The 27,988-nt window shown below is 40.8% G+C and overlaps 2 protein-coding genes across 7 annotated transcripts in view; both read right to left on the bottom strand.

Annotated features, from left to right (window-relative positions):
• Window positions 1–27,713, bottom strand: part of LOC138364602 (tripartite motif-containing protein 5-like) — a 203,907-nt gene extending 176,194 nt beyond the window's left edge. For 2 of the 6 annotated variants that reach the window (XM_069324441.1, XM_069324443.1), the window contains exon 1: window positions 27,160–27,617. The gene's annotated coding sequence lies outside the window, so the exon portion shown is untranslated. Of the gene's footprint in view, window positions 1–18,472; window positions 18,542–27,159 lie in introns of all 6 variants that reach the window. The other 4 variants (XM_069324439.1, XM_069324442.1, XM_069324440.1 and 1 more) reach the window with 4 other exon arrangements.
• On the bottom strand, window positions 192–1,468 carry LOC138364782 (uncharacterized). Its single transcript, XM_069324756.1, has 2 exons — window positions 1,414–1,468; window positions 192–1,099 (listed from the first exon to the last, which is right to left on the bottom strand). Exons 1-2 carry the CDS (start codon window positions 1,466–1,468, stop codon window positions 192–194), a joined length of 963 nt encoding a protein of 320 aa, XP_069180857.1.
• Window positions 27,714–27,988: the final 275 nt, after the last annotated feature.

The raw sequence follows: 27,988 nt of genomic DNA, 5'->3' as shown, positions 1-27,988 counted from the left end.
GGGGTTTTTGGGGTAGTCAGGAACGGATTAATTCATTTCCCTTTATTTCTTATGGGGAAATTAGCTTCGGAATGCGAGTTTTCGGAATACGAGGCATCTCCAGGAACCAATTAAACTCTTAAACTGAGGTATGCCTGTATTTGAAATATTGCCACAATTTGGACAGTCACCAGTCAATTGTCACCAGACAATTACCATATCTGAACAGGTCCCAGTATCCAGACAGTTGCCATATCTGGACAGGTGCTAGCATCTGAAAGGTTACCATTATCTGGACAGTCACCAGTAACCAGACAGTTGCCAGTAACTGGATAGTTGCCATTAACCAGACAGTTTCCAGTAACTGGATGGTTGCCACTATCAGGACGGTTACCAGTAACTAGATGGTCATCAATATCCAGATGGTTTCCAGTACCTGAATGGCCACCAATATCCAGATGGTTTCTAGTACCTGAATGGCAACCAATATCCAGATGGTTTCTAGTACCAGAATGGCCACCAATATCCAGATGGTTTCTAGTACCTGAATGGCCACCAATATCCAGATGGTTTCCAGTACCTGAATGGTCACCAATATCCAGATGGTTTCCAGTACCTGAATGGCCACCAATATCCAGATGGTTTCCAGTACCTGAATGGTCACCAATATCCAGATGGTTTCCAGTACCTGAATGGCAACCAATATCCAGATGGTTTCCAGTACCTGAATGGCCACCAATATCCAGATGGTTTCCAGTACCTGAATGGCCACCAATATCCAGATGGTTTCCAGTACCTGAATGGCCACCAATATCCAGATGGTTTCCAGTACCTGAATGGCCACCAATATCCAGATGGATTCCAGTACCTGAATGGCCACCAATATCCAGATGGTTTCCAGTACCTGAATGGCCACCAATATCCAGATGGTTTCCAGTACCTGAATGGCAACCAATATCCAGATGGTTTCCAGTACCTGAATGGCCACCAATATCCAGATGGTTTCCAGTACCTGAATGGCCACCAATATCCAGATTGTTTCCAGTACCCGAATGGCCACCAATATCCAGATTGTTTCCAGTACCTGAATGGCCACCAATATCCTGATTGTTTCCAGTACCTGAATGGTCACCAATATCCAGACAGTTACCGCTACCCAGCCGCCAGCATCTGGACAGTCGCCAGTATTTGGATGGTCACCAATATCTGGAAGGTCATCAGTATTTGGACATTTGTCTGTATCTTTCTCGGTTAACCAGCAGAGGCAGTACCCTCACTTTCCAGGTCGATGATTAGATCAATATAGTCCAAACACTAACAATTCGATAAGTCAATGTCCAAGCCCCAGCAATTCCATAGGCCTATGTCCATACGCCAACACTTGCATAGGCCTATCTATGTAAGACAATGGTGGAGCATACAGCACTAAAGTACTTATGGTGGATGATGAGAGTGCGAGGAACAAGGACCTAGATTCACGAAGCTCCATGTATTTCTTCGTCAGTTGGTTTGCTACGAAGGTTCCCAAGTGCCCGCTAAGAACGCGCCAAAGGGCAATTTAGAGAAGTAAACTTACGAAGATTTCTAAGTACTGTAACCCCGCGATTATCCGGGATTCAAACATCCGGAAAACGCCCTTATACGGCCAAAATCGTGATCGGATAAAGTTATCACAATATCCGGCCAAAATGGCCACAGGAACCGGATAAAAGCTGGTTTGGCCGGATGAAAATACGGCCATACCGTATTAATCCCGTCTGTGGCTCTAGACGCACTGTGGAGGAGGGGGTGGGGTGGGTGGGTGGTGTTGGGAGGGTGGGAGGGGTGCGTCAGGAGGGACCACCTGGGTACAGGAATTACCATTAATTTTAGAACAATTAATCATAGCCAAAAACAAATGAAATAAGTACTAGTAATTAAGTAATAACAAATAAATAAGTTTCCTAAAAGCATTGTGCACAGGCTGAAGTTTCCTTCAAAAATATTGTGAATTTTTTTCCTCCTGGCGGCCTATGTAACGTGCTATAGCTGCCCCACCCCAAGTTTACCCGTCCAACACTGGTCAACCCATGTGCGTCCGTCCCTCGTGTTATACACAGTGCTGCGCCATTAGTGAAATATTTTTTTACATAACTTTTTTATTTTCAAAGTAACTTTGAACATTTTTGGCCAAGACTATGTCTGGTAGCAGCATCAGTCGTTCTGAAGGTGTTAAGAGGAAGAAAGTTGTCCTAACAATTAAAGACAAGTCACTGTTATACACCTCAACCAGTGCAGCCTCACAGTGCTGCACCATTAGTGAAATATTTTTTTAAATGACTTTCTTAATTTTCATAGTAACTTTGAACATTTTTGGCCAAGAATATGTCTGGTAGCAGCATCAATCGTTCTGAAAGTGTTAAGAGGAAGAAGATTGTCCTAGCAATTAAAGACAAGCTACGTGTTGTTCAACCAGTGAGGCGTCACAGGCAGCCAAGCGCCTTCAACAAGTGAGGCGCTACAGGCAAGCCAAGCGCCTTCAACAAGTGAGGCGCCACAGGCAAGCCAAGCTCCTTCAACAAGTGAGGCATTACAGGCAAGCCAAGCACTTTCAACAAGTGAGGTGCCACAGGCAAGCCAAGCACCTTCAACAAGTGAGGCGCAAGCAAGTGCCTTTAACAAGTGAGGCATCACAGGCAAGCCAAGCGCCTTCAACAAGTGAGGGCATGCAAGCGCTTCAACAAGTGAGGTGCAAGCAAGCGCCTTCAACAAGTGAGGCCTCACAGGCAACCCAAATGCCTTTAACCCTTAAACTGCGCAACGCGCCTGCAGGCTCGCGTCTGGTTTGCGCAACGCGCCTCCAGGTATTTTGATTTTTCACGTTCCATTCAAAACTGGCGCGCGGTGACGCGGGTATGGTATGGGTGGGTGGGGGCCCCAGTGATCGTCCGCCATCTTAAAAAAAAATCCCAGCATGCCCTGCGGCCGTGGGGAGCCTCAGTTTCACGGCAGCAACCATGTCTGACGCATCCTCTACGAGCTCCCGCTCCACGGTGACCCGCGGTCATGGAAAACGACTCTCTGAGGAGGAAATACGCGATATTTTGTATGATGACGGTGCTCTGGATGATGACCTGGACTATGATCCAGATAAAGACCTAACTCAGAGATCTGATACGAGTGAGGAAGAGACAGAATTGGAAGATGTGGCGAGTGTGTGGGGTACTCGTGCCTCGCCCGGCCTGCCTCGCCGCCCTGGGTCAACACCGTTATCATCACCACCATCATGTATGTCCCCAGACGCTAGTAGTTTATTCAGTGATAGTACATGTGACGAATCTTTCTCGGGCTTCAGTGACATTGGCTCCGATACGAGTAGTGTGGACGACCCGAGTACGAGCAGTGGTGGTGTTACCAGGCGGGGTTTTGCTACCTCAGCAACACGCCGCGGCAGGCGGCAGCGTGCCTCACAGCATGTGGACAACGACAGTGGCCCCTCAACATCATTTATTCGTGGTAGGTGTACAGTACGTAAATCTGCCTCAGCGCCTAGCATACCCTCACGCAGCTCCAGCAGAAGCAGCGGACGACGTAGCCGTAGTTTTGGTGCTCGTGGTGGTGTTGGCCGTGGTGTTGGCGCCAACACCAAACCCCCTGGTGTACTTGTGTGGGAGGATTGCACCACATTTGCCCCTCAAATACCAACATTTGATGATAGCGATTTTGGTGTTACACCATTATTCCCATATACTGGTGATGATATGGCACACATGGAATATTTTCAGGCATATTATGACAATGTATTCATGGCGCATCTTGTGACTGAGACAAACAGGTTCGCTCACAGCCTCATAGACGAAGGCATTTTACCTGCCTCACGGCTCACACGATGGAAGGACACGACAATTGACGAAATGTACGTGTTTCTGGCACTCACCATGATGATGAAGCACTCTGAGAAAGCTGTCATCCAGGAATATTGGAGCAAAGACAGCCTTGTTCCATCGCCTGTGTTCAACCGGTACATGTCGCGTGATAGGTATCTCTTGATTCTCAGGTGCCTGCATTTCGAGAATAATGCAAATGAGGACAGACACGACAGACTGTGGAAAGTACGGAAGATGTTCAGTGACATGAGAGGGAAGTTCAGGGATTATTTTGTACCTGGACAGAATGTGGTTATTGACGAGTCGCTTGTACTGTTCAAGGGGCGACTGGCATTCAAACAGTACATTCCATCAAAGCGGCACCGATTTGGACTGAAGTTTTTTGTGCTATGCGACTGTGAGACTGGTATTGTCTTGGACATGATATTATATTCTGGTACAGACGTCGACATACCGGCTCAAGATGAACACGGGTTCTCTGGCAGTGTTGTAAAGACCCTGATGGAACCGTTGCTGAACAAGGGGCATGTACTGTACACCGACAACTATTACACCAGCCCCTTATTGACCAGATACCTCCTTGCCCACAACACCGGCGTATGTGGCACTGTGAAGAGCCATAGGAAGGAAATGCCAGTGTTCGGTATAGCTATAGCCGTGGGCGAGTGCCAGCTGCGCAAGTGTGACAATACGCTGTCAGTGCGGTGGAAGGACAGACGCGAGGTGAATATGCTGAGTACGATTCACACCGGTGCCATGTTGGACAGTGGGAAAGTCCACTTTCAGACACGCAACACCGTGTATAAGCCAGACTGTGTCATAGACTATAACGTGAACATGCGCCTCGTCGATAAGTGTGACATGATGCTTGGTGGAGTAGAGTGCGTGCGCAAGTCTGTGAAGTGGACTAAAAAGTTCTTCTTCCACCTGATGGATGTTGCAGTGCTCAACTGCTTCAATATGTACTTAGTAAAATCTGGCAGGAGACCGTCTATACGTACATTCAGTGCTGGTGTTGTGTCACAGCTGCTAGTAAAGTATGGCAAGGAGGGTTCTGTTGTACCGCGCGGAGTGCAAGCAACAATGCCACATGCAGCTCCAGACAGATTGAGGGGTAATGAGAACTTCGGAGTACATATGCTCGAGTATATGCCAGGCACAGCATCACGGGAGAAGGGTAAACGTGCGTGTATAGTATGCAGGAACACTACCCGCAGAGAACAGAAACGAAGATGTATCAGCACCTGGTGCGTGGAGTGCAAGGTGCCACTCTGCCCCGTTGGCTGTTTCGCAGCATATCACACACTCGCGGAGTACTGAGTGTGTTTATGGTGTGTGTATATAGTGTGTGATACTGTACAGTGTGTATATAAAGTGTAAATATAAATTTATTTGGCATGATACATTGGAAATTGTGTAGGATAAGTGAAGTTGTTTGTGATGCACGTAACACAGTGTCTACGGACAGTACGGATGTTGTACTGCGATATTACAGTGTACGTGTTCATTATACATTGGATTGGCACATAAAAACAATGAAAATGTATTGGGAAATGTGCGCAATAAATGAACAAAAATATATTCGCGGCAACTCGCGCGCCCCGCCCCGAGCGCCCCACCGCCTCTGAGAGCTTACACCACGGGCGCACGGGGAATGATGACGTCACGCCCCAACTTCCGGACCCCATAGCACCCAAAGTAAGTACAATTTCGAATTTTTTTTTACATACCCATACTCAGGGAAGGGTTTTTGACACTTTAAAAAGAAAAAATAATTTTTTCAAGAGAATTTATTTCCTGCGCACTGCGGGGGTGTCACATTTGGAGGCAACGCAGTTAAGGGGTTAACTAGTGAGGCTTCAGCAGCTGGCAGTCAAAACTAACTTAGCTTAATGAACTGTACAGTAATTTTAAGTGTTAATTTTAGTGTTGTGTTAGTATAGGTTACGTAAATTGTTAAGAATTTTTAACTTCAAGATGTGTGGCATCAATCAAGAAGACGAACACCAACAAGGTAAGTTGAGGTTTCTAGTTGAATATTTAATAATTGTATGTGGTAAGGGAATTCAAATTATGTCGTTTGTAGTATAAAAATAGTTGGAAATGGTCACTTTTGGACTCGTAGGTGAAAAAGTACCATTATCCGAAAAATGTGATAATCCGGCTGGGGGTCGTTCCCATATAGTCCGGATGATCGAGTGGAGACAGTACTGTAGTTCACTTAGGTCTCGCTAGATATCACTACGCTTTTAGTTTGACCAATCAGAGAGAAGGTAACATTTTTCATCTTACAGCTGTAGTCAATCATGACGCTGCCATATCAGAGCTAATCCGTGACCACTTGCAACATATTTACGTCAAATTTTCTTATAAAATTAGTATACAGTGTGTCCTCACTTGAACGAACTATATGGGGCGAAGCCGATTCGTTCCAGTGCGGAATTCGTTCCATCCGTCCGGCCCCAACAACCTTCTTATTATTTTTTTTTTTAAACATATGCCAGGACACATTAGTTTGTTTCTTTGTTGTGTGGTGCTTCATTATAATATCTTTCATGCTCTTTTGGTGTCAATAATAATCTGAGATGCGAGAATCACCAGATCCCACCCCACTCACACCATCCCCCACCTCACTCACACCATCCCCCACACCACCCACACCATCCTCCACACCACCCACACCATCCTCCACACCACCCACACCATCCTCCACACCACCCACACCATCCCCCACACCACCCACACCATCCCCCACACCACCCACACCATCCCCCAACACCACCCACACCATCCCCCACACCACTAACACCATTCGCCCCCACCACCCACACTCCCCACACCACCACCCACACACCCCACACCACCACCCACACACCCCACACCACCACCCACACACCTCACACCACCACCCACATCATCCCCCACACACCCCACACCACCCACATCATCCCCCACACACCCCACACCACCCACATCATCCCCCACACACCCCACACCACCCACATCATCCCCCACACCATCCCCCACATCATCCCCCACATCATCCCCCACACCATCCCCCATACCACCCACACCATCCCCCACACACCCTACATCATCCCCCACACACCCCACATCATCCCCCCACACCCAACCACATCACCCACACCAACCCACCCACACCACCCAAACCACACCACACCACCCAAACCACACCACACCACACCATCCACGGGGTGTATTGAAGCAGCAGGCTTGGAAGAGTCTCAACTCGCCCGACAAAAAAAATGATGGGTTGACAGGTCTCCTCTCACACCTCCAGGATCCCTCCTCCCCACCCACCCCCCAGGTACCCGGCCATACACACCACAATGCCAAGTCAGCAATTGTTTTCTACAGGAAACAATAAAACATGTTAATGATTAATAATGTGTATTAATACACGAAAATTAACATATTTTGGCATAAATATTTTACAGCTAAGATTGAGATTTATAATAGAGAATGAATGAGAGGTTTGGCAGCCATGCGTGGTCACCACCCTTCTCTCTCCACTTCCACCTCCCCTGACAACACCTTCCACCACTGACCCCACCTGCCTCTTTCCACCACCTGCCTCCCCTGACACCGCCTGCCTCCCTGCCTCCCTTGACCCCACCTGCCTCCCCTGACCCCACCTGCCTCCCCTGACCCCACCTGCCTCCCCTGACCCCACCTGCCTCCCCTGATACCACCTGCCTCCCCTGACCCCACCTGCCTCCCCTGACACCACCTGCCTCCCCTGACCCCGCCTGCCTCCCCTGACACCGCCTGCCTCCCCTGACACCGCCTGCCTCCCCTGACACCACCTGCCTCCCCTGACACTACCTGCCTTCCCTGACCCCACCTGCCTCCCCTGACACCACCTGCCTCCCCTGACCCCACCTACCTCCCCTGACACCACCTGACCCCACCTGCCTCCCCTGACACCGCCTGCCTCCCCTGACACCACCTGCCTCCCCTGACACCGCCTGCCTCCCCTGACCCCACCTGCCTCCCCTGACACCACCTGCCTCCCCTGACCCCACCTGCCTCCCCTGACCCCACCTGCCTCCCCTGACACCGCCTGCCTCCCCTGACCCCGCCTGCCTCCCCTGACCCCACCTGCCTCCCCTGACACCGCCTGCCTCCCCTGACCCCGCCTGCCTCCCCTGACCCCGCCTGCCTCCCCTGACCCCGCCTGCCTCCCCTGACCCCGCCTGCCTCCCCTGACCCTGCCTGCCTCCCCTGACCCCGCCTGCCTCCCCTGACACCACCTGCCTCCCCTGACCCCACCTGCCTCCCATGACACCGCCTGCCTCCCCTGACACCGCCTGCCTCCCATGACACCGCCTGCCTCCCCTGACACCGCCTGCCTCCCCTGACACCGCCTGCCTCCCCTGACACCGCCTGCCTCCCCTGACACCGCCTGCCTCCCCTGACACCACCACAAATGATGCTAGCCACCTCACCAAGGCCTAACGTTCACACGACCTGTGCTTGTTTTATTGGTCTACTCAAAATTTATTCTAAATAGATATTAGTACAGTACGTAGGCTGTTAGAGGGAGGGAGGGAGGGATCCAGGAAACAAACCCCCCCTCCCACCCACCCCCCCAATGGCTCAGGGAGCGACCGGCCGGCCACACAATGCCAGCTGTTATCTACACCCCAATTGTATTAAAAATTCTGTGAAAAGGAAATGTGTTCAAACTGTTTAAAATATGTACTGTATATATTACAATTTTCACCATTATTATTGCTCCAATATGACATTTTTCTAATAAAAAGGCTATTTTCAGTGTAGATAATGCGATAATTATCATTAAATTGACTCTTGGCATCTGACAACGAGAGGAGAGTGAGTGGTCTCTGTGGTCAGGTGGAGGATGGAGGGTGGGGGCGGGGGAGCATGGAGGCGCCAGTCACGTGTTGCCTCTTGCCTCCTGGCAACAACTCTCTCACTAATGCCCCCTGACACCATTTTATCACCATTTTTATCACCATTTCTCCCTAGAAACAATGGGTAAGGATAATAAAACACTACATAACTGTTTACACTCTGGCGAATCATAGTTGATGACAGCCAGCTCCGACGCTCGGCCTCAGTGACCGCTTGGACGAACATTCCTCACTTAATCGAACATTTGTATGTTCCACTGAACATTTGGTACCGAATTCAATTTGTTCGGCTCTTCCGGGAATTCGATAGAGCGGGGTTCATTAGTCTGAGGAAGCACTGTATTTCGAAGTAAAACAATGTTTTTTTCAACTTGTACAGTCAGCACCGACATTGTAGTATACAAATATGTTACATTTTTTCTTTACCTACGTAATTCTAAGAGATAGTGTATAGCTCCCCTTCTCGCTCTCAAGATTTGAGAAGCGATGGTATCTATTTACGTATATATTTACCTAAATTTACCCAAGGGCCACAATCTATCAAGTGGCCTCGACGAGGATAAAAAGCCGGGGGCTTGTTAAGTCTCGCTAATTGTCCTAATGATATTTTCTAACTGGATTTTGGCAGGTACGGCTTCAGTGGGTAGGCAGTTCCATGGGTTTTAACCATCTGGGTAAAAAAAACATCTCTTTTCAGTCTTACTTGAGAGGACATACTTTCCAACACTATATCTGTGATTGCCCTGTTACAGTATCAGTGACTTCATACCAGATGATATGAGGCACTTTGAGCTCTGTAATTACTTCATACACTCAGGAATATTGAAGATATTCTTGTGCTGTACCCAGATTTTGTCAGTGGGAGCTAATAGATCAGCCTTAAGTATTTTGTTCTCTCCTGATTCCATGTATGACTGGCCGTCCTGTGAGGTGAGGATGTTGGATGAGCTTGTAGCTGGTTTTTTATCTAGACTATTTATTTATTATTATTAATTATTATTTATTAATATATAAATACAAGAAGGTACAGTGAGATTATGAGGATACATAGCATAGTGATTACATTCTTGTAAAGCCACTAGTACGTGCAGCGTTTCGGGCAGGTTTTTAACCCTTAAACTGCGCATGGCGTATATATACGCCCTGAGTAACATATCCCATGGTGCGCATGGCGTATATATACGCCATAGGGTGCCAGGCCTGATTCAAATGGCCCGCGGCTACACGGGGTTCACATTAGCTTCCTCAGGGCTCTTGTAAACAGATGCCATTTAAAAAAAAAATCGTGGGCAATATTCTCAGGTGTGAGAGGCACAGTACTGATGGAGCAACCAAGGCCGGCGCACGCAGCATGAGCGAACAGCATTGATGTTCAGCTTGTGACCACAGCATCGCCGAAAAATGTCAAAATAAATATATAATTGTTATTATTTAGCGATGACAATATTACAGATGACCAATGACTGTGATATAAATAACCAGGGTTGTGATAATAGCAGGATTGTTGTAATAATTAGCGCTGTGGGAGGAGTGATGCTGAGAGACGGAGGGAGACAGCATCGTTTACTGACTGTGTGGCCACCTGTTATTGTTTGCATTGACCATACCAGGTCAGTGGTTCTCTATGGTGAACACAAATGTAGATACTTATATATAATGTGTGTATTAGTGTAATAACAGCAAAAGGATTATGCTGGGAGGAGCCATATGTGTGACGGAGGTGACGTCGTCTGCACGATTTGTCTAGCTGTTTAGAGGGAGGCCACTATGCTCTTTGGGCGCACTACAAGCTTAGGTGTACAGTTACAGTGCATAAAACATGTAGATATTTATATATAATATGTGTATATAGGGTAATAACACTGCAAAAGGTATTGTTGGGGGAGAAAGTTTAGTGCGTGTGACCTTGAAAGAGTGAGGGAGCCGCCAGCCGCCATCTGTGTATAGCGACGATTCTTAGTGCCTGAACTAACTATATCAGCTTAGCTGTACAATTGTGGTGAACAAAATATACACATACTTATATATAACGTCTGTATATAGTGTAATAACACCACAACTGGTATTGTTGGGGGAGAAAGTTTAGTGCGTGTGACCTTGAATGAGTGCGGGAGCCGCCATCTGTGTATAGCGACGACTCTTAGTGCCTGAACTAACTATATCAGCTTAGCTGTACAGTTGTGGTGAACAAAATATACACATACTTATATATAACGTCTGTATATAGTGTAATAACACCACAAATGGTATTGTTGGGGATGAAAGTTTAGTGCGTGTGACCTTGAATGAGTGAGGGAGCCGCCAGCCTCCATCTGTGTATAGCGACGACTCTTAGTGTCTGAACTAACTATATCAGCTTAGCTGTACAGTTGTGGTGAACAAAATATACACATACATATATATAACGTCTGCATATAGTGTAATAACACCACAACTGGTATTGTTGGGGGAGAAAGTTTAGTGCGTGTGTTGAGGGAGTGGCAGCGAGTGGCTGGCTGGTGTGTGGCGGTAACTCCTCGTTGCTTTTCGACTCTCAATACCAACTTAGTGGTTCGTTATGGTGACCAAAACATGCCAATACTTATATATAACTTGTGTATAGAGTGTAATAGCAGCAAAACTATTTGTTCATTGTTTTATAAACATAATAATTGAATCACTAATATGCACATCATACTTTTGAGTATAGCGATTATTAACCAGTTTTATTATATAAATATATTACAATACACACTATTGAATAATATTACTGCAAAAAAACTAAGAAAAAATCAATCGGAGACATTGAAACAATTAGGTAATAATATCTTTGTGGCAACTCCCATCTGTCAACGCGGGTGACGCTGACCAGGTCTGACGACCGCTCTGTCAACGCCCACTTTTTGCCAGATTTCCTCGGTCAATTGCGACCAAAATATGTCACCTACGATTTTTTTTTTTTTTCCGTGCTCAGGGGACACAAATTAACATGTTTAGAAGACGAAAAAATTTTTTTTATTTTTTTTTTTCTTGCGCACAAGGGTGTAAATGTCCCAAGGACCCCTAAGCAGTGTAAGGGTTAATCTAACAGAAAATTTTAAGTAGTAAATACTAGCAAAATTTATAAAAATGATAACAGGCAATGTACATGGTAAGAAAACAAAGAAAAAAGATGAGAGAAATTAGAAGGTATATTAAAGCACATAGGTAGCTCAGATTGATTGCATTGACAGCTTGAATGATAGTTTAACAAAAATTACAAGGCACAATACACAATATTGGTAGCACTGAAAAAAAGACAGCAATGATCACAAAGGTAAAATTGTTTGGATTAAGTACATAAAGATTGGGAGATTGGGCAACACTAGATACAGACCAAATTTAAAGCACAGTGTAGGAAACTATGAAGATGAAATTAGGTACTTTTGTTTTTGTTTTTGAATGAGGTAAAAGTCTGACAGCTTTTCAATTCATTAGGGACTGAGTTCCATAGACTAGGTCCCTTTATTTGCACAGAGTGTTTACACAGATTAAGTTTGACTCTGGGGATATCAAGGAGATATTTATTTCTGGTGTGGTGATAATGGGTCCTATTACATCTGTCCAGGGAGAGTTTCAGAGAATGGACTATATGGTCCTTCATACAGAATAGGGAAGCAGCACATTGCTGTGTATGCCTAAGCATGTTAAAAAAATACATTGTTTGAGAGGAGTCTTGTAGAAACTAGTAAGAGTACTGTAGTTAAAATATAATGTTTCCATGATTCAGTGCTTACCTCTTGTGAAAATCGTGAAGTTATTGTTTAGTCAGAGATGATTTGTTTTTTGTATTGAGGCAGGTATTTTCTCCCCTGATTCCATGTATGACTAACCATCCTGTGAGATGGGAGTATTAGATGAACTTATAGCTAGTTTTTTATCTACACTGTATAATCTTCCATATAGAATAGGGTAGCAGCACATTGCTATGTATACGTAAGCTTCTTAACACAAAAATATCAGTAATAAAGATATTAAATTATAGTTTGTGTTATTACCAATATTACCCTTATTAAATCATGTTAACCATGGATCATTAAGATCTCATGTTGATATGTAATACAGTAGTCATATTTCTTTTGAATCATTCATTAAATTGTGCATTATTTCTCAATATTTCACTTCTTTGGATATACTGTACTGTATAGTACAAAAAGATAGAATAAAAATAACCAGTAATATTTCTTTCATTATATTTTTTATTTAAATACTGTCTCCACTCGATCATCCGGACTATATGGGAAGGACCCCCAGCCGGATTATCACATTTTTCGGATAATGGTACTTTTTCACCTACGAGTCCAAAAGTGACCATTTCCAACTATTTTTATACTACAAACAACATAATTTGAATTGCCTTGCCACATACATTTATTAAATATTCAACTAGAAACCTCAACTTACCTTGTTGGTGTTTGTCTTCTTGATTGATGCCACACATCCTGAAGTTAAAAATTCTTAACAATTTACGTAACCTATACTAACACAACACTAAAATTAACACTTAAAATTACTGTACAGTTCATTAAGCTAAGTTAGTTTTGACTGCCAGCTGCTGAAGCCTCACTGGTTGAGGGCATTTGGGTTGCCTGTGAGGCCTCACTTGTTGAAGGCGCTTGCTTGCACCTCACTTGTTGAAGCGCTTGCTTGCACCTCACTTGTTGAAGCGCTTGCATGCCTTCACTTGTTGAAGGCGCTTGGCTTGCCTGTGACTCCTCACTTGTTAAAGGCGCTTACTTGCGCCTCACTTGTTGAAAGCGCTTGGCTTGCCTGTGGCGCGTCACTTGTTGAAAGCGCTTGGCTTGCCTGTAATGCCTCACTTGTTGAAGGAGCTTGGCTTGCCTGTGGCGCCTCACTTGTTGAAGGCGCTTGGCTGCCTGTGACGCCTCACTGGTTGAACAACACGTAACTTGTCTTTAATTGCTAGGACAATCTTCCTCTTAACACTTCCAGAACGATTGATGCTGCTACCAGACATATTCTTGGCCAAAAATGTTCAAAATTACTATGAAAATTAAGAAAGTTATTTAAAAAAATATTTCACTAATGGCGCAACACTGTGAGGCCGCACTGGTTGAGGTGTATAACTGTGACTTGTCTTTTATTGTCAGGACAACTTTCTTCCTCTTAACACCTCCAGAACGATTGATGCTGCTACCAGACATAGTCTTGGCCAAAAATGTTCAAAGTTACTATGAAAATAAAAAAGTTATTTAAAAAAATATTTCACTAATGGCGCAGCACTGTGTATAACACGAGGGACGGACGCACATGGGTTGACCAGTGTTGGACGGGTCCACTTGGGATAGCGCGTTACGTAGGCCGCCAGGAGGAAAAAAATTCACAATATTTTTGAAGGAAACTTCAGCCTATGCACAATGCTTTTAGGAAACTTATTTATTTGTTATTACATAATTACTAGTAGTTATTTCATTTGTTTTTGGCTATGATTAATTGTTCTAAAATTATTGGTAATTCCTGTACCCAGGTGGTCCCTCCTGACGCACCCCTCCCACCCTCCCAACACCACCCACCCACCCCACCCCCCTCCTCCACCATGCGTCTAGAGCCACAGACGGGATTAATACGGTATGGCCGTATTTTCATCCGGCCAAACCAGCTTTTATCCGGTTCCTGTGGCCATTTTGGCCGGATATTGTGATAACTTTATCCGATCACGATTTTGGCCGTATAAAGGCGTTTTCCGGATGTTTGAATCCCGGATAATCGCGGGGTTACAGTAACTGCATCAATACTTTTACAGCTGACAGGATTTGTTTCTCACAGGTGCATTATTTGTTAAAAAAAAATTAGGTTTATTGCTATACACAATGGTGCTACATAGCCTTCCCAGCTTGGTGCCTTCTTTTGATAATTACTTACTAATTGTTACACAGCCAAATTGTGTAACAGGAAGAGGTCTTGGACACAAATTTGTTCCATGCAAAATGTAGAGGAATCAGCTGAGCATTCCTCAAATAAAATAGGCTGCCTCAACTTATAAGATAAATAAAATAAGCATTCCTCAAATAAGTAGCTGCCTTACCTCACTTCCTTAATGCTACATAGCCTTCCCGACATGGTGCCTTCTTTTAATAATTACTGGTTCCACACACCCAAATTGTGTAACAGGAAGAGGAACCCTACTTCCCCCTCTCTTTTTTTAATAGTCCATATAGTCATAATTATAGGGTTAAGTATTCAATGAGAAAAGTTGTTGAAGTTTTTACCCTAACCTAACATCTTAGTGCAGGATATTTTTCTTTTGTGTCTCACCCAGATTTAATTTCAAAATAAAACCAAACAATCATCTAATCTAATCTAATCTAAACCATCTAATTATCGCAGGGGACTTTAATATTGACCTCTGCGAGCCTGAACACCCTTCTGCTGTTAGCTTCCTCAACTGTATGAATTCCTGCTTCCTCATACCCTTAATCACTAGACCTTCTAGAATCACTGATAGTACTGCCACGACTCTAGATCACATCTGGACCAACATAACCTCTCCGCTTACTTCAGGTATAATCACCGATAGCACTACAGACCATTACCCCACATTTCTCTTAACTAATATTAACAAACCACCTCTAGAGACAAGGGAGTTAAGTTTTAGGCTGCACAATGAAACTGCTATAAACAATTTTATAACTGCTGCTGATAATGTCAACTGGGAGTCCGAGTTAGGTAATATAGGGGATATCAACCTAACATAAGAACAAATGTAACTGCAGAAGGCCTATTGGCCCATACGAGGCAGCTCCTATCTATAACCACCCAATCCCACTCATATACTTGTCCAACCCGCGCCTGAAACAATCGAGGGACCCCACCTCCACCACGTTACGCGGTAATTGGTTCCACAAATCAACAACCCTGTTACCGAACCAGTATTTACCCAAGTCTTTCCTAAATCTAAACTTATCCAATTTATACCCATTATTTCGTGTTCTGTCTTGTGTTGATACTTTTAATACCCTATTAATATCTCCTTTGTTATGGCCATTCATCCACTTGTAAACCTCTATCATGTCACCCCTAACTCTTCGCCTTTCCAGTGAATGCAATTTAAGCTTTGTTAATCTTTCTTCATATGAAAGATTTCTAATTTGGGGAATTAACTTAGTCATCCTACGCTGGACACGTTCAAGTGAATTTATATCCATTCTATAGTACGGCGACCAAAACTGAACTGCATAATCTAAATGGGGCCTAACCAGAGCAAGATATAGCTGAAGAACCACACCAGGTGTCCTGTTACTAATGCTTCGATTAATAAATCCCAGTGTCCTATTTGCCTTATTACGAACGTTCATGCATTGACCCTTTTGTTTTAAATTCTTACTTATCATAACTTCCAGATCCCTTTCGCAATTTGACTTAGCAATCTCAACACCATCTAGCTCGTATCTTGTAACTATCATCATTACCTAGCCTCAAAACTTTATATTTATCAGCACTAAACTGCATCTGCCAATCCTTTGGTTTTGACCATTTCAAAACCTTATTTAGATCAACTTGAAGTGATAGTGAGTGTTCTTCCGTGATAATTTCCCTGCCGATTTTTGTATCATCGGCAAATTTGCAAATGTTGCTACTCATACCTGAATCTAAATCATTGATATATATTATAAACAACAGAGGTCCCAAGACAGAGCCCTGAGGCACTCCACTTACAACATTTTCCCACTCTGACTTAACCCCATTTATACTAACTGTTTTCTTTACAATAGCCATGCCCTAATCCAACTTAATATAGCACCTCCAATACCATGAGCCTCTATTTTTTTAATCAGTGTTTCATGTGGCACTGTATCAAAAGCTTTGCTAAAGTCAAGGTACACATCACAATCCTTACCACTATCAACTGCCTCAACTATGCTGGAATAAAAAGATAGCGAATTTGTTAAACATAAACGGCCATTTGTAAAACCATGTTGCAACTCATTTATTAATTTGTGTTTTTCAAGATGAAGACGAATTTCAATTGCAATTATCGATTCAAGTAACTTTTCCACAATAGACGTTAGGCTAATTGGTCGATAGTTTGACGCAAGTGATCTATCTCCTTTCCTAAAAATTGGTATCACATTAGCAACTTTCCATAACTCTGGCACTCTGCCTAACTCTATTGATTTATTAAATATGGTAGACAGTGGCTCGGAAAGCTCCTCTTTGCATTCTTTAAGCACCCTGGCAAACACTTCATCCAGCCCTGGGGATTTGTTTGGTTTGAGTTTAACTATTTGTTTAATTACATCCTCCCTGGTAACTGCTAAACTAGTCAACCTGTCCTCGTCCCCACCCACATATACTTGTTCGGCTGAAGGCATATTGTTAAGTTCCTCTTTAGTAAATACAGATATAAAATATTTATTAAAAATACTACTCCTCTCTTCATCATTATCTGTTATTTGACCTGTTTCAGTTTTTAATGGACCTATCCTTTCCCTAATCTTTGTCAGGTATAACTGGAAAAACCCTTTAGGATTTGTCTTTGCTTGCTATGCGAACTTCATATTTTCTTTTTGCTTTCCTTATCTCTTTTTTAGTATTTCTAACCAGTTGTACGAATTCCTGTTCTAAACTGACTTTGCCATTCTTAATCTTTTTGTACCACGCTCTCTTTTTACCTATAAGGTTCTTCAGATCCTTTGTTATCTACTTGGGATCATTAGTATTCGATCTATTCAATTTATATGGTATACTACATTCCTGAGCTTCGCTTAGAATATTTTTAAATAGGTTATATTTTGAGTCCACATCGAAAACCCCTTTTACGTCACCTATCGCTGGGTTCACGTCTAGCTCCAAGACCGGCCCACACCCCATACCCAAGACTTTCCAATCTATTTGACCCAATAAATTTCTTAGGTTATTAAAATTAGCTTTTCGAAAATCAGGTACTTAAACATAATTTTCTCCTACATTCTATGCTAAATCTGATTTCTTTATGATCACTGTTCCCTAGCTCATTCCTTATTTCGATGTCATTAATTTGTGTTTCCCTGTTAGTTAATACTAAATCTAAAATATTGGTTTCCCGTGTTGGTTCCTTAATGTGTTGCGTAAGAAAGCAATCGTTAATTAATTCTAGAAAATCTTCTGCTTCATTATTCCGTTTTGTTCAACCAGTTTATTCCACTAAAATTAAAGTCACCAATGACATAAATACTGTTAGATCTAGATCTCTAGATATTTCATCCCATAGATGCTTTGCTTCCATTCTGTCTAAATTTGGTGGCCTATATATAACTCCTATTATAATATTATTTGCTTCTTCGTTTAATTTCTGATCTAGGAGGAATAAGACACCAACAGCATGGGGACCTATTTATTTAATTAATAGTATAAACAAATAAATAATTTTTGCAGACCATGTTAATGAAGCAGGTAACTTGTATAATTTACAACAGCATAAATACATGTATAACTTGACTACACTACAACAACTTAATAACATTAATACATATGCTTATAGCCGGTAACTAAATAAAACATGGTCTGCAGAACGCCGAATCCTTATTAACTATGTGTACAAGTAAGGCAAACGTTTAACATAATTTTCAAGTAGAATCAGGGCTTATAGAGTAGCATATAGTGGCCTAACACATGACAGAAATAATGCGCCAATCCCAGACATAATGTGAAATCGTATATTACCAGTAGCTGTAGAATACACCTAGAGTGCAAATTTAACATTACCCTTACAAGTCAGAGTAAGTAGCTGCAGACAGCGTAATACTTAGGGGCCGGCGCTGCACCTCCCCAATACCCCGTCTATAAAGGACAAAGTATTTTTTTATTTTATTTTATTTTATTTATATATATACAAGAAGGTATATTGGGTTTGTGAGAATACATTGGATAGTACAGTATTTACATTCTTGTAAAGCCACTAGTACGCACAGCGTTTCGGGCAGGTCCTTAATCTAGCAGATAATTTTAAGTAGGTAATTTCAATCAGAATTGATAAATGATAAAGATACATTACAAGAGAAAAATGAGATGAGAGAGATAAGTAAGTATATTAAAGCACATTGTTATATTAAAACTCTGATTGATTACATTGACAGCTTGATTAGTAATTTAAACAAGATTAATAGACACCATACAGCAGATTGACAGCACATATAAGACAGCAATGATCACAATGGTAAAGATGTTCAGAATGGGTACATAAAGATTGGGAGATTGGGTAGCAAAAGATACAGATAAACAAGATTTATAAACACCATACAACAGATTGGCAGCACATATAAGAAAACAGCAATGATCACAATGGTAAAGATGTTCAAATTGGGAACATAAAGGTTGGGAGATTGGGTAGCAATTGATACAGTGCAATTTTAAGGCAAAAAGTGAAAAACTATGAAGATGAAATTAGGTACTTTTTAGTATTGATTTTGAATGATGTAAAAGTTGGACAGCTTTTCAATTCAGTAGAGAGTGAGTTCCATAAACTGGGTCCCTTTATTTGCATAGAGTGTTTACACAGATTAAGTTTAACTCTGGGGATATCAAAGAGATATTTATTTCTGGTGTGGTGATAATGGGTCCTATTACATCTGTCCAGGAAGAGTTTCAGACAAGGATTTGCATTTAAGAACGGTTTTGTAAATGTAGTTGACACAAGAGAATTTATGGAGTGAGTTTATGTTTAGCATGTTTAGGGAGTTAAACAAGGGGGCTGTGTGTTGTCTGAAAGCAGAATTTGATATTATTCTGATAGCAGATTTTTGCTGGGTGATGATGGACTTGAGGTGGTTTGCAGTGGTTGAACCCCATGCACAGATACCATAGTTGAGATAGGGATAGATTAGTGCATAATATAGAGAGATGAGAGCAGAGTTAGGTACATAATATCTGATTTTGGAGAGTATACCAACTGTTTTAGAGACTTTCTTAGTTATGTGTTGTATGTGGGTACTGAAGTTGAGTCTCTTGTCTAGGAATATGCCAAGAAACTTTCCATCATTTTTCTTGCTAATGTTTACATTGTCTATCTGAAGCCGAATTGCATTTGTAGATTTGCTTCCAAATAGGATGTAGTAGGTCTTTTCTATGTTAAGTGTTAGTTTGTTGGTTGACATCCATAAGTGGACTTTTTTTAGTTCATTATTAACAACATCATTTAGTGTATGTGGGTTGGGGTTGGAGTAGATGAGGGTAGTATCATCAGCAAACAAAATAGGTTTCAGAATGTTAGAGACATTAGGCAGATCATTGATTTATATAAGAAATAGAAGAGGTCCCAAGATGCTGCCCTGTGGCACTCCAACGGTTATTGGTAGAATGGGAGAGATTATATTATTGATGGCTACACATTGGTGTCTATCACTAAGATAGGATTGGATATAGTCCAGTTCATGGCCTCGGATTCCATAATGATGGAGTTTACATAAGAGGTAATCGTGATTAACAGTATCAAAGGCCTTTCTCAGGTCAATGAAGAGTCCAATTGGAAACTCATTTTTGTCAAGGGCTGAGTAAATTATATCAAGGAGACTAATAATTGCATCGTTGGTACTCTTTTGAGAGCGGAAGCCAAACTGACTGGGGCTAAGAATGTCGAATTTTACGAGATAGGAGTAGAGCTGTTTGTAGATAATTTTTTCTAATACCCTGTATTTTTGATAGTATGGGTAGGTTCGATATTGGTCTATAGTTGTTTATGTCTGCCGGATTACCTCCTTTATGAACTGGCGTTACTCTTGCTTTTTCAAGGATATCAGGGAAGGTATGACACTCAAGGGATTTGTTGAACAGCAGAGCTATAGGTGGCGCAAGGGCATGGGAGGCGCTCTTGTATACAATGGATGGGATTTCACTGATGTTCCCAGCTTTGTTTTTTAGTGAGTGTATGATGGACACAACATCTGTCGGGCTGACTGGTGAGAGGAGAAGAGAGTTTGGATAGCTGCCTGAGAGATATGTGTTGATATGTGTCTGAGTCTGTGGGATTTTACTTGCAAGGTTAGCACCAATCGATGAAAAGAAGCTATTAAATTCATTCGCCATTTCTAAGTCAGATGACGGTGCAAGGCCATCCATAGAGAGTGTTATCTGGTTGTGGGAATGTTGTTTAGTTCCCAGGATATTAGAGATGGTATTCCATGTGCTTTTCATGTTGCCTTTTGCTTCTTTGAATCTAGTCTCATAATATGAAAGTTTTGCTTTTCTTATGATACTGGTAAGCACTGACGAGTACCTTTTAACTACTTCCATTGAAACTAGGCCACTCCTAAATTTCTTTTCATATTCATGTTTTTTGTTGATTTAATTATGCCACTTGTGAGCCACGGGTTATTTTTTCTTTTATCAGTTACTTGTTTGGTAAGGAGGGGACAGTGAGTGTTGTAGAGGCTTAGAGTTTTGGAGAGAAAGAGGTTAGTTGATGAGTTTATATCCTGTGAATTATTAAATTCAGATTCCCAGTTAATATTGTGGAGTGCATTAGAGAGATTGCCTAAAGCTGATTCACTATGTAGCCTGAATGAAAGTTTTTTGGTTTCTGGTGGTGATGTGTCAATGTTTGCTATGAGGAAAGTAGGATAGTGGTCAGTTGTTCTGTCATAAATTACCCCAGATGTAAGGGGAGCTGTTATATTAGTCCATAGGTGATCCAGGGTAGTGGCAGATGTTTGAGTGACTCGGGTGGGCTTGGTGATTGTGGGGATTAGCATACAGGAGTGCATGCTGTTACGGAAATAGTCAACTTGAGGGTTGTTTTGAAGACCCAGGTCAATATTGAAATCACCTCCCAGAATAATGTGATTTTTGTTGAGATTGTTATTTATGATAAGATTCCTTACATTGTCAGAGAATAAAGCTATGTTGGTATTAGGAAATCTATAGATGGCACCGATTATCAGGGAGGATTTAAGGGATTTACTGGAGAACTTGGCAAAGGTATATTCACAATAGTCGTCTCTATCACTAATGACACTATTGCAAATGAAGGTATCTTTGTAATATATTGCTGTACCGCCACCTTTTTTGTTAGGCCTGCAGTTATGAATGGCTTTATAACCAGCTAAATTGTAGAGTTGGGTATAGTCATTACTTAGCCAAGTTTCTGTTAAAATGATGAAAGATAATTTAGTACCTAGTGCTGTAAGAAGTGCATTTATATCATCAAAATGTTTACCAAGTGACCTAACATTTTGGTTGTAAACTGATAAGCAGGTGCTATTTAGGAGTTTGTTTTTTGCAAGATTTGCTGTGTAATACCTGCAATAATGATGATCAATGTGCTGATTTGTGTGGATATGGGACAGAAGATTTCGATCTGGATCAATATCAGTAAGCATATAGATAAGATAATGTCACGATACAATAAGATAAGCAATTTCAGGAACAGATGAAAACTAAATCTGCTGTAAAATAGAAAGTTATTATAGCAAAACACAGCAATATAATAATATAACAATACAATAAGTGCTTACAAAGTATTGAGTCTGCTAAAATTAGAGAATAATTATGGCAAAATACAACAATAAATGCAAGTAAACAAAAGAATTGAAACAATTAGAGGTAGAATAAAAGTCACTAGATAGCCATGGAGGATACACAAGTTTGGTGGAGAGAACAAAAAAATCAGTAGAGACTGTCAAGATGAATATATAAAAAAAATTTGACAAATGACTATTAAAAAAAGAGAGAGGGAAGTAGGGTTCCTCTTCCTGTTACACAATTTGGGTGTGTGGAACCAGTAATTATCAAAAGAAGGCACCATGCCGGGAAGGCTATGTAGCATTAAGGAAGTGAGGTGAGTCAGCTACTTATTTGAGGAATGCTTATTTTATTTACCTTATAAGCTGAGGCAGCCTATTTTATTTGAGGAATGCTCAGCTGATTCCTCTACATTTAGCATGGAACAAATTTGTGTCCAAGACCTCTTCCTGTTACACAATTTGGCTGTGTAACAATCAGTAAGTAATTATCAAAAGAAGGCACCAAGCTGGGAAGGCTATGTAGCACCATTGTGTATAGCAATAAACCTAATTTTTTTTTAACAAATAATGCACCTGTGAGAAACAAATCCTGTCAGCTGTAAAAGTATTGATGCAGTTAAATAAAAAATATAATGAAAGAAATATTACTGGTTTATTTTTATTCTATCTTTTTGTACTATACAGTACAGTATATTCAAAGAAGTGAAATATTGAGACATAATGCACAATTTAATGAATGATTCAAAATAAATATGACTACTGTATTACATATCAACATGAGAACTTAATGATCCATGGTTAACATGATTTAATAAGGATAATATTGGTAATAACACAAACTATAATTTAAAATCTTTATTACTGATATTTTTGTATTAAGAAGCTAAGGTATACATAGCAATGTGCTGCTACCCTATTCTATATGGAAGATTATACAGTGTAGATAAAAAACTAGCTATAAGTTCATCTAATACTCCCATCTCACAGGATGGTTAGTCATACATGGAATCAGGGGAGAAATTACCTGCCTCAATACAAAAAATAAATCAACTCTGACTAAACAATAACTTCACAATTTTCACGAGAGGTAAGCACTGAATCATGGAAACATTATATTATAACTACAGTTCTCTTACTAGTTTCTACAAGACTCCTCTCAAACAATTTTTTTTTTAACATGCTTAGGCATACACAGCAATGTGCTGCTTCCCTATTCTGTATGAAGGACCATATAGTTCATTCTCTGAAACTCTCCCTGGACAGATGTAATAGGACCCATTATCACCACACCAGAAATAAATATCTCCTTGATATCCCCAGAGTCAAACTTAATCTGTGTAAACACTCTATGCAAATAAAGGGACCTAGTCTATGGAACTCACTCCCTAATGAATTGAAAAGCTGTCAGACTTTTGCCTCATTCAAAAACAAAACCAAAAAGTACCTAATTTCATCTTCATAGTTTCCTACACTGTGCTTTAAATTTGGTCTGTATCTAGTGCTACCCAATCTCCTAATCTTTATGTACTAAATCCAAACAATATTACCTTTGTGATCATATAAATATAAATAAATAATAAATGTTTATTTAGGTAAGGTACATACATACAAGAGATTTTACAAAGCTTGTTGGATTAATAGATAGAGCTAGTACATACAATGCCTAAAGCCACTATTACGCAAAGCGTTTCGGGCAGGAAAAACATTAATGACTAAAGCTTAATACTAATGGGTATAAAGAATAAAATGTGTTGAGAACAAATAAAAATAGAGGTAAAAGAGGGGGGAACATGGCTGAAAAAGCAGCACAAATAAAATTACAAATTATTACAGACAATTACATTCAAACAGCGTTGTTTTGAAAAAAAATAGACATGGGTTGACAACAGAGGGGTAAGGTATGTTACAGGGAATTTATTAGGTAGTGCTTCGTTTTTATCTTAAAACTGGTTGAGAGAGGTACGGTCTTTAACATGGTTGGGAAGGTCATTCCACATTCTGGGTCCCTTGATTTGAAGAGCATTTCTAGTTTGATTAAGTCGTACTCTTGGAATATCAAAACTGTATTTATTTCTGGTGTGGTGCTCATGGGTTCTGTTACAACCTTCAATGAATCTTTTGAGGTCAGGATTGGCATTACAGTTCAGCGTTTTATATATGTATAATACACATGAGAGAATGTGCAGTGACTTAATATCTAACATATTCAGAGATTTGAGTAGGGGTACCGAGTGATGTCTGGGGCTAGAGTTGGATATTGTCCTAATAGCAGCTTTGTGTTGAGTAATTAGAGGACGTAAATGATTTTAGGTAGTAGAACCCCAAGCACAAATACCATAGTTGAGATATGGATAGATATGGATGGTAAACATTTTGATGATATAAATGCACTACTTACAGCACTAGGACTACAGCCCTAAAATTCGACATTCTCAGCCCCTGTCAGTTTGGATTCCGCTCTCACAAGAGTACCAACGATGCAATTATTAGTCTCCTTGATATAATTTACTCAGCTCTTGACAAAAATGAGTTTCCAATTAGACTCTTCATTGACCTGAGAAAGGCCTTTGATACTGTTAATCACGATTACCTCTTAAGTAAACTCCATCATTATGGAATCCGAGGCCATGCACTGGACTATATCCAATCCTATCTTAGTGATAGACACCAATGTGTAGCCATCAATAATATAATCTCTCCCATTCTACCAATAACTGTTGGAGTGCCACAGGGCAGCATCTTGGGACCTCTTCTTTTTCTTATATACATTAATGATCTGCCTACTGTCTCTAACATTCTGAAACCTATTTTGTTTGCTGATGATACAACCCTCATCTACTCCAACCCCAACCCACATACACTAAATGGTGTTGTTAATAATGAACTAAAAAAAGTCCACTTATGGATGTCAACCAACAAACTAACACTTAACATAGAAAAGACCTACTACATCCTATTTGGAAGCAAATCTACAAATGCAATTCAGCTTCAGATTGACAATGTAAACATTAGCAATAAAAATGATGGAAAGTTTCTTGGCATATTCCTAGACAAGAGACTCAACTTCAGTACCCACATACAACACATAACTAAGAAAGTCTCTAAAACAGTTGGTATACTCTCCAAAATCAGATATTATGTTCCTAACTCTGCTCTCATCTCTCTATATTATGCACTAATCTATCCCTATCTCAACTATGGTATCTGTGCATGGGGTTCAACCACTGCAAACCACCTCAAGTCCATCATCACCTAGCAAAAATCTGCTATCAGAATAATATCAAATTCTGCTTTCAGACAACACACAGCCCCCTTGTTTAACTCCCTAAACATGCTAAACATAATCTCACTCCACAAATTCTCTTGTGTCAACTACATTTACAAAACCCTGTTCTTAAATGCAAATCCTTGTCTGAAACTCTTCCTGGACAGATGTAATAGGACCCATTATCACCACACCAGAAATAAATATCTCTTTGATATCCCCAGAGTTAAACTTAATCTGTGTAAACACTCTATGCAAATAAAGGGACCCAGTTTATGGAACTCACTCCCTACTGAATTGAAAAGCTGTCCAACTTTTACATCATTCAAAATCAATACTAAAAAGTACCTAATTTCATCTTCATAGTTTTTCACTTTTTGCCTTAAAATTGCACTGTATCAATTGCTACCCAATCTCCCAACCTTTATGTTCCCAATTTGAACATCTTTACCATTGTGATCATTGCTGTTTTCTTATATGTGCTGCCAATCTGTTGTATGGTGTTTATAAATCTTGTTTATCTGTATCTTTTGCTACCCAGTCTCCCAATCCTTATGTACCCATTCTGAACATCTTTACCATTGTGATCATTGCTGTCTTATATGTGCTGTCTATCTGCTGTATGGTGTCTATTAACCTTGTTTAAATTACTAATCAAGCTGTCAATGTAATCAATCAGAGCTTTAATATAACAATGTGCTTTAATATACCTACTTATCTCTCTCATCTCATTTTTCTCTTGTAATGTATCTTTATCATTTATCAATTCTGATTGAAATTACCTACTTAAAATTATCTGCTAGATTAAGGACCTGCCCGAAACGCTGCGCGTACTAGTGGCTTTACAAGAATGTAAATACTGTACTATCCAATGTATTCTCACAAACCCAATGTACCTTCTTGTATATATATAAATAAATAAATAAATAAATAAATAAATAAATAAATAAATAGTCCATATAGTCATAATTATAGGTTTAAGTATTCAATGAGAAAAGTTTTTGAAGTTTTTACCCTAACCTAACATCTTAGTGCAGGATATTTTTCTTTTGTGTCTCACCCAGATTTAATTTCAAAATAAAACCAAACAAAATAAATTAAAACTGTGTATGTATAGCTAAGGTACACCCTTACTGATTACTAGGTGAACAGGGGCATTTGGTGATAGTAAATGCTCCCATCAGGCAGGGCTCATAACCTTCTCTCAAATTTCATGTTCACCAGTGTTTATTTACTTAATAACTACTGGTATAATATCTTGCTATTATAAAACTAATTCTACTATCATAAAAGACATATTTACTTCAAGTTTCAAGCAGAGAATGCATATATAACTAACACGAAGGACTCCTCTTCACGAGATTCACCAACTAATAATCTTTTGTTTATATTAAAATCGATCCCAGTGTTATGTAGTAGAGAAAAATTGTTATATCCAGTTACGAGTGGTCGACAGTACACTTAGATGACGGACCAAAGTTACGAAGGTTTTTCTTCTTAGTATTGCTACCTGAATACCGACGTAGCCGCCACAAAGGCGCTAAGAAGAAAAACATTGGTAGCTAAGAAGAAAAACATTGGTAGCTAAGAAGAAAAACATTGGTAGCTAAGAAGAAAAACATTGGTAGCTAATTAGAAAAACATTGGTAGCTAAGAAGAAAAACATTGCTAAGTACCTTGGTGAATGTGGCCCAAGGTGGTCAGGTGGAGCCAGTGACTCCTTTTTTCAACAGTTTTGTCTCTTCCTCGTGGTATATCCTCAATGTCTTCAGTGGTGTGCCCTCACCACACACTTACACTGCCACAACTGTCTTGTGAGTATTGTGGGAGGGACAATTTGGCGGGTATTTTGGACACAGGAGACCGTCTTTAAGATAGGCGAGGAGCGTCAGTGTTAACCCAGGATACAAGACACTCCGTACATTGACAACATCGCACACTAATATTTTTACCACTTCGGACACCAGCTTTCGACGTTTCGCATATGTGTACGTGTTCCATATTAAAACGACAATATAATGCTATTAACAATTAAAATCTTCTATTTAACAGGCATATAGTTATTAAATGAAGTTTAGTGATGTAATAGACATAATCCGGAGTTGGTAAGGACGCCGCCCGCCAGCGTAAACACAACACACCCGAATGCCCACAAACACGATACAACGCACAAAACATAACACTTATGTCAGTTTTTGGATAAACTCCTTTTATATTTATTATGTGAAAGTTATACTTGTATAAAATGATAACTATTATAGGTAAGCCCCTAATATTTAATATTAATCAATAAAAAAGAAGTCAGAAGCCACACGCCTGTCTGTACATGTCTTTTGTGTAAAAGTATTTTGGGCGCTCATGTACTTGTGCGCTAGCTGGCGTTCACAACTGTTCTCGTCTACAAGCATTAGAATTAAACAAACGAATTTATTTTTTCATTTATATACAAGAAGAGAAGGCTACCCTTGAGTCTGTAATATTCATCTGATCACTGGTCTCCCATTT

Source organism: Procambarus clarkii, chromosome 14 (genome assembly GCF_040958095.1).
Source record: "Procambarus clarkii isolate CNS0578487 chromosome 14, FALCON_Pclarkii_2.0, whole genome shotgun sequence".
NCBI classification, from domain to species: Eukaryota; Metazoa; Arthropoda; class Malacostraca; order Decapoda; family Cambaridae; genus Procambarus; species Procambarus clarkii.
This window is presented reverse-complemented; position numbering and strand designations above follow the sequence as displayed.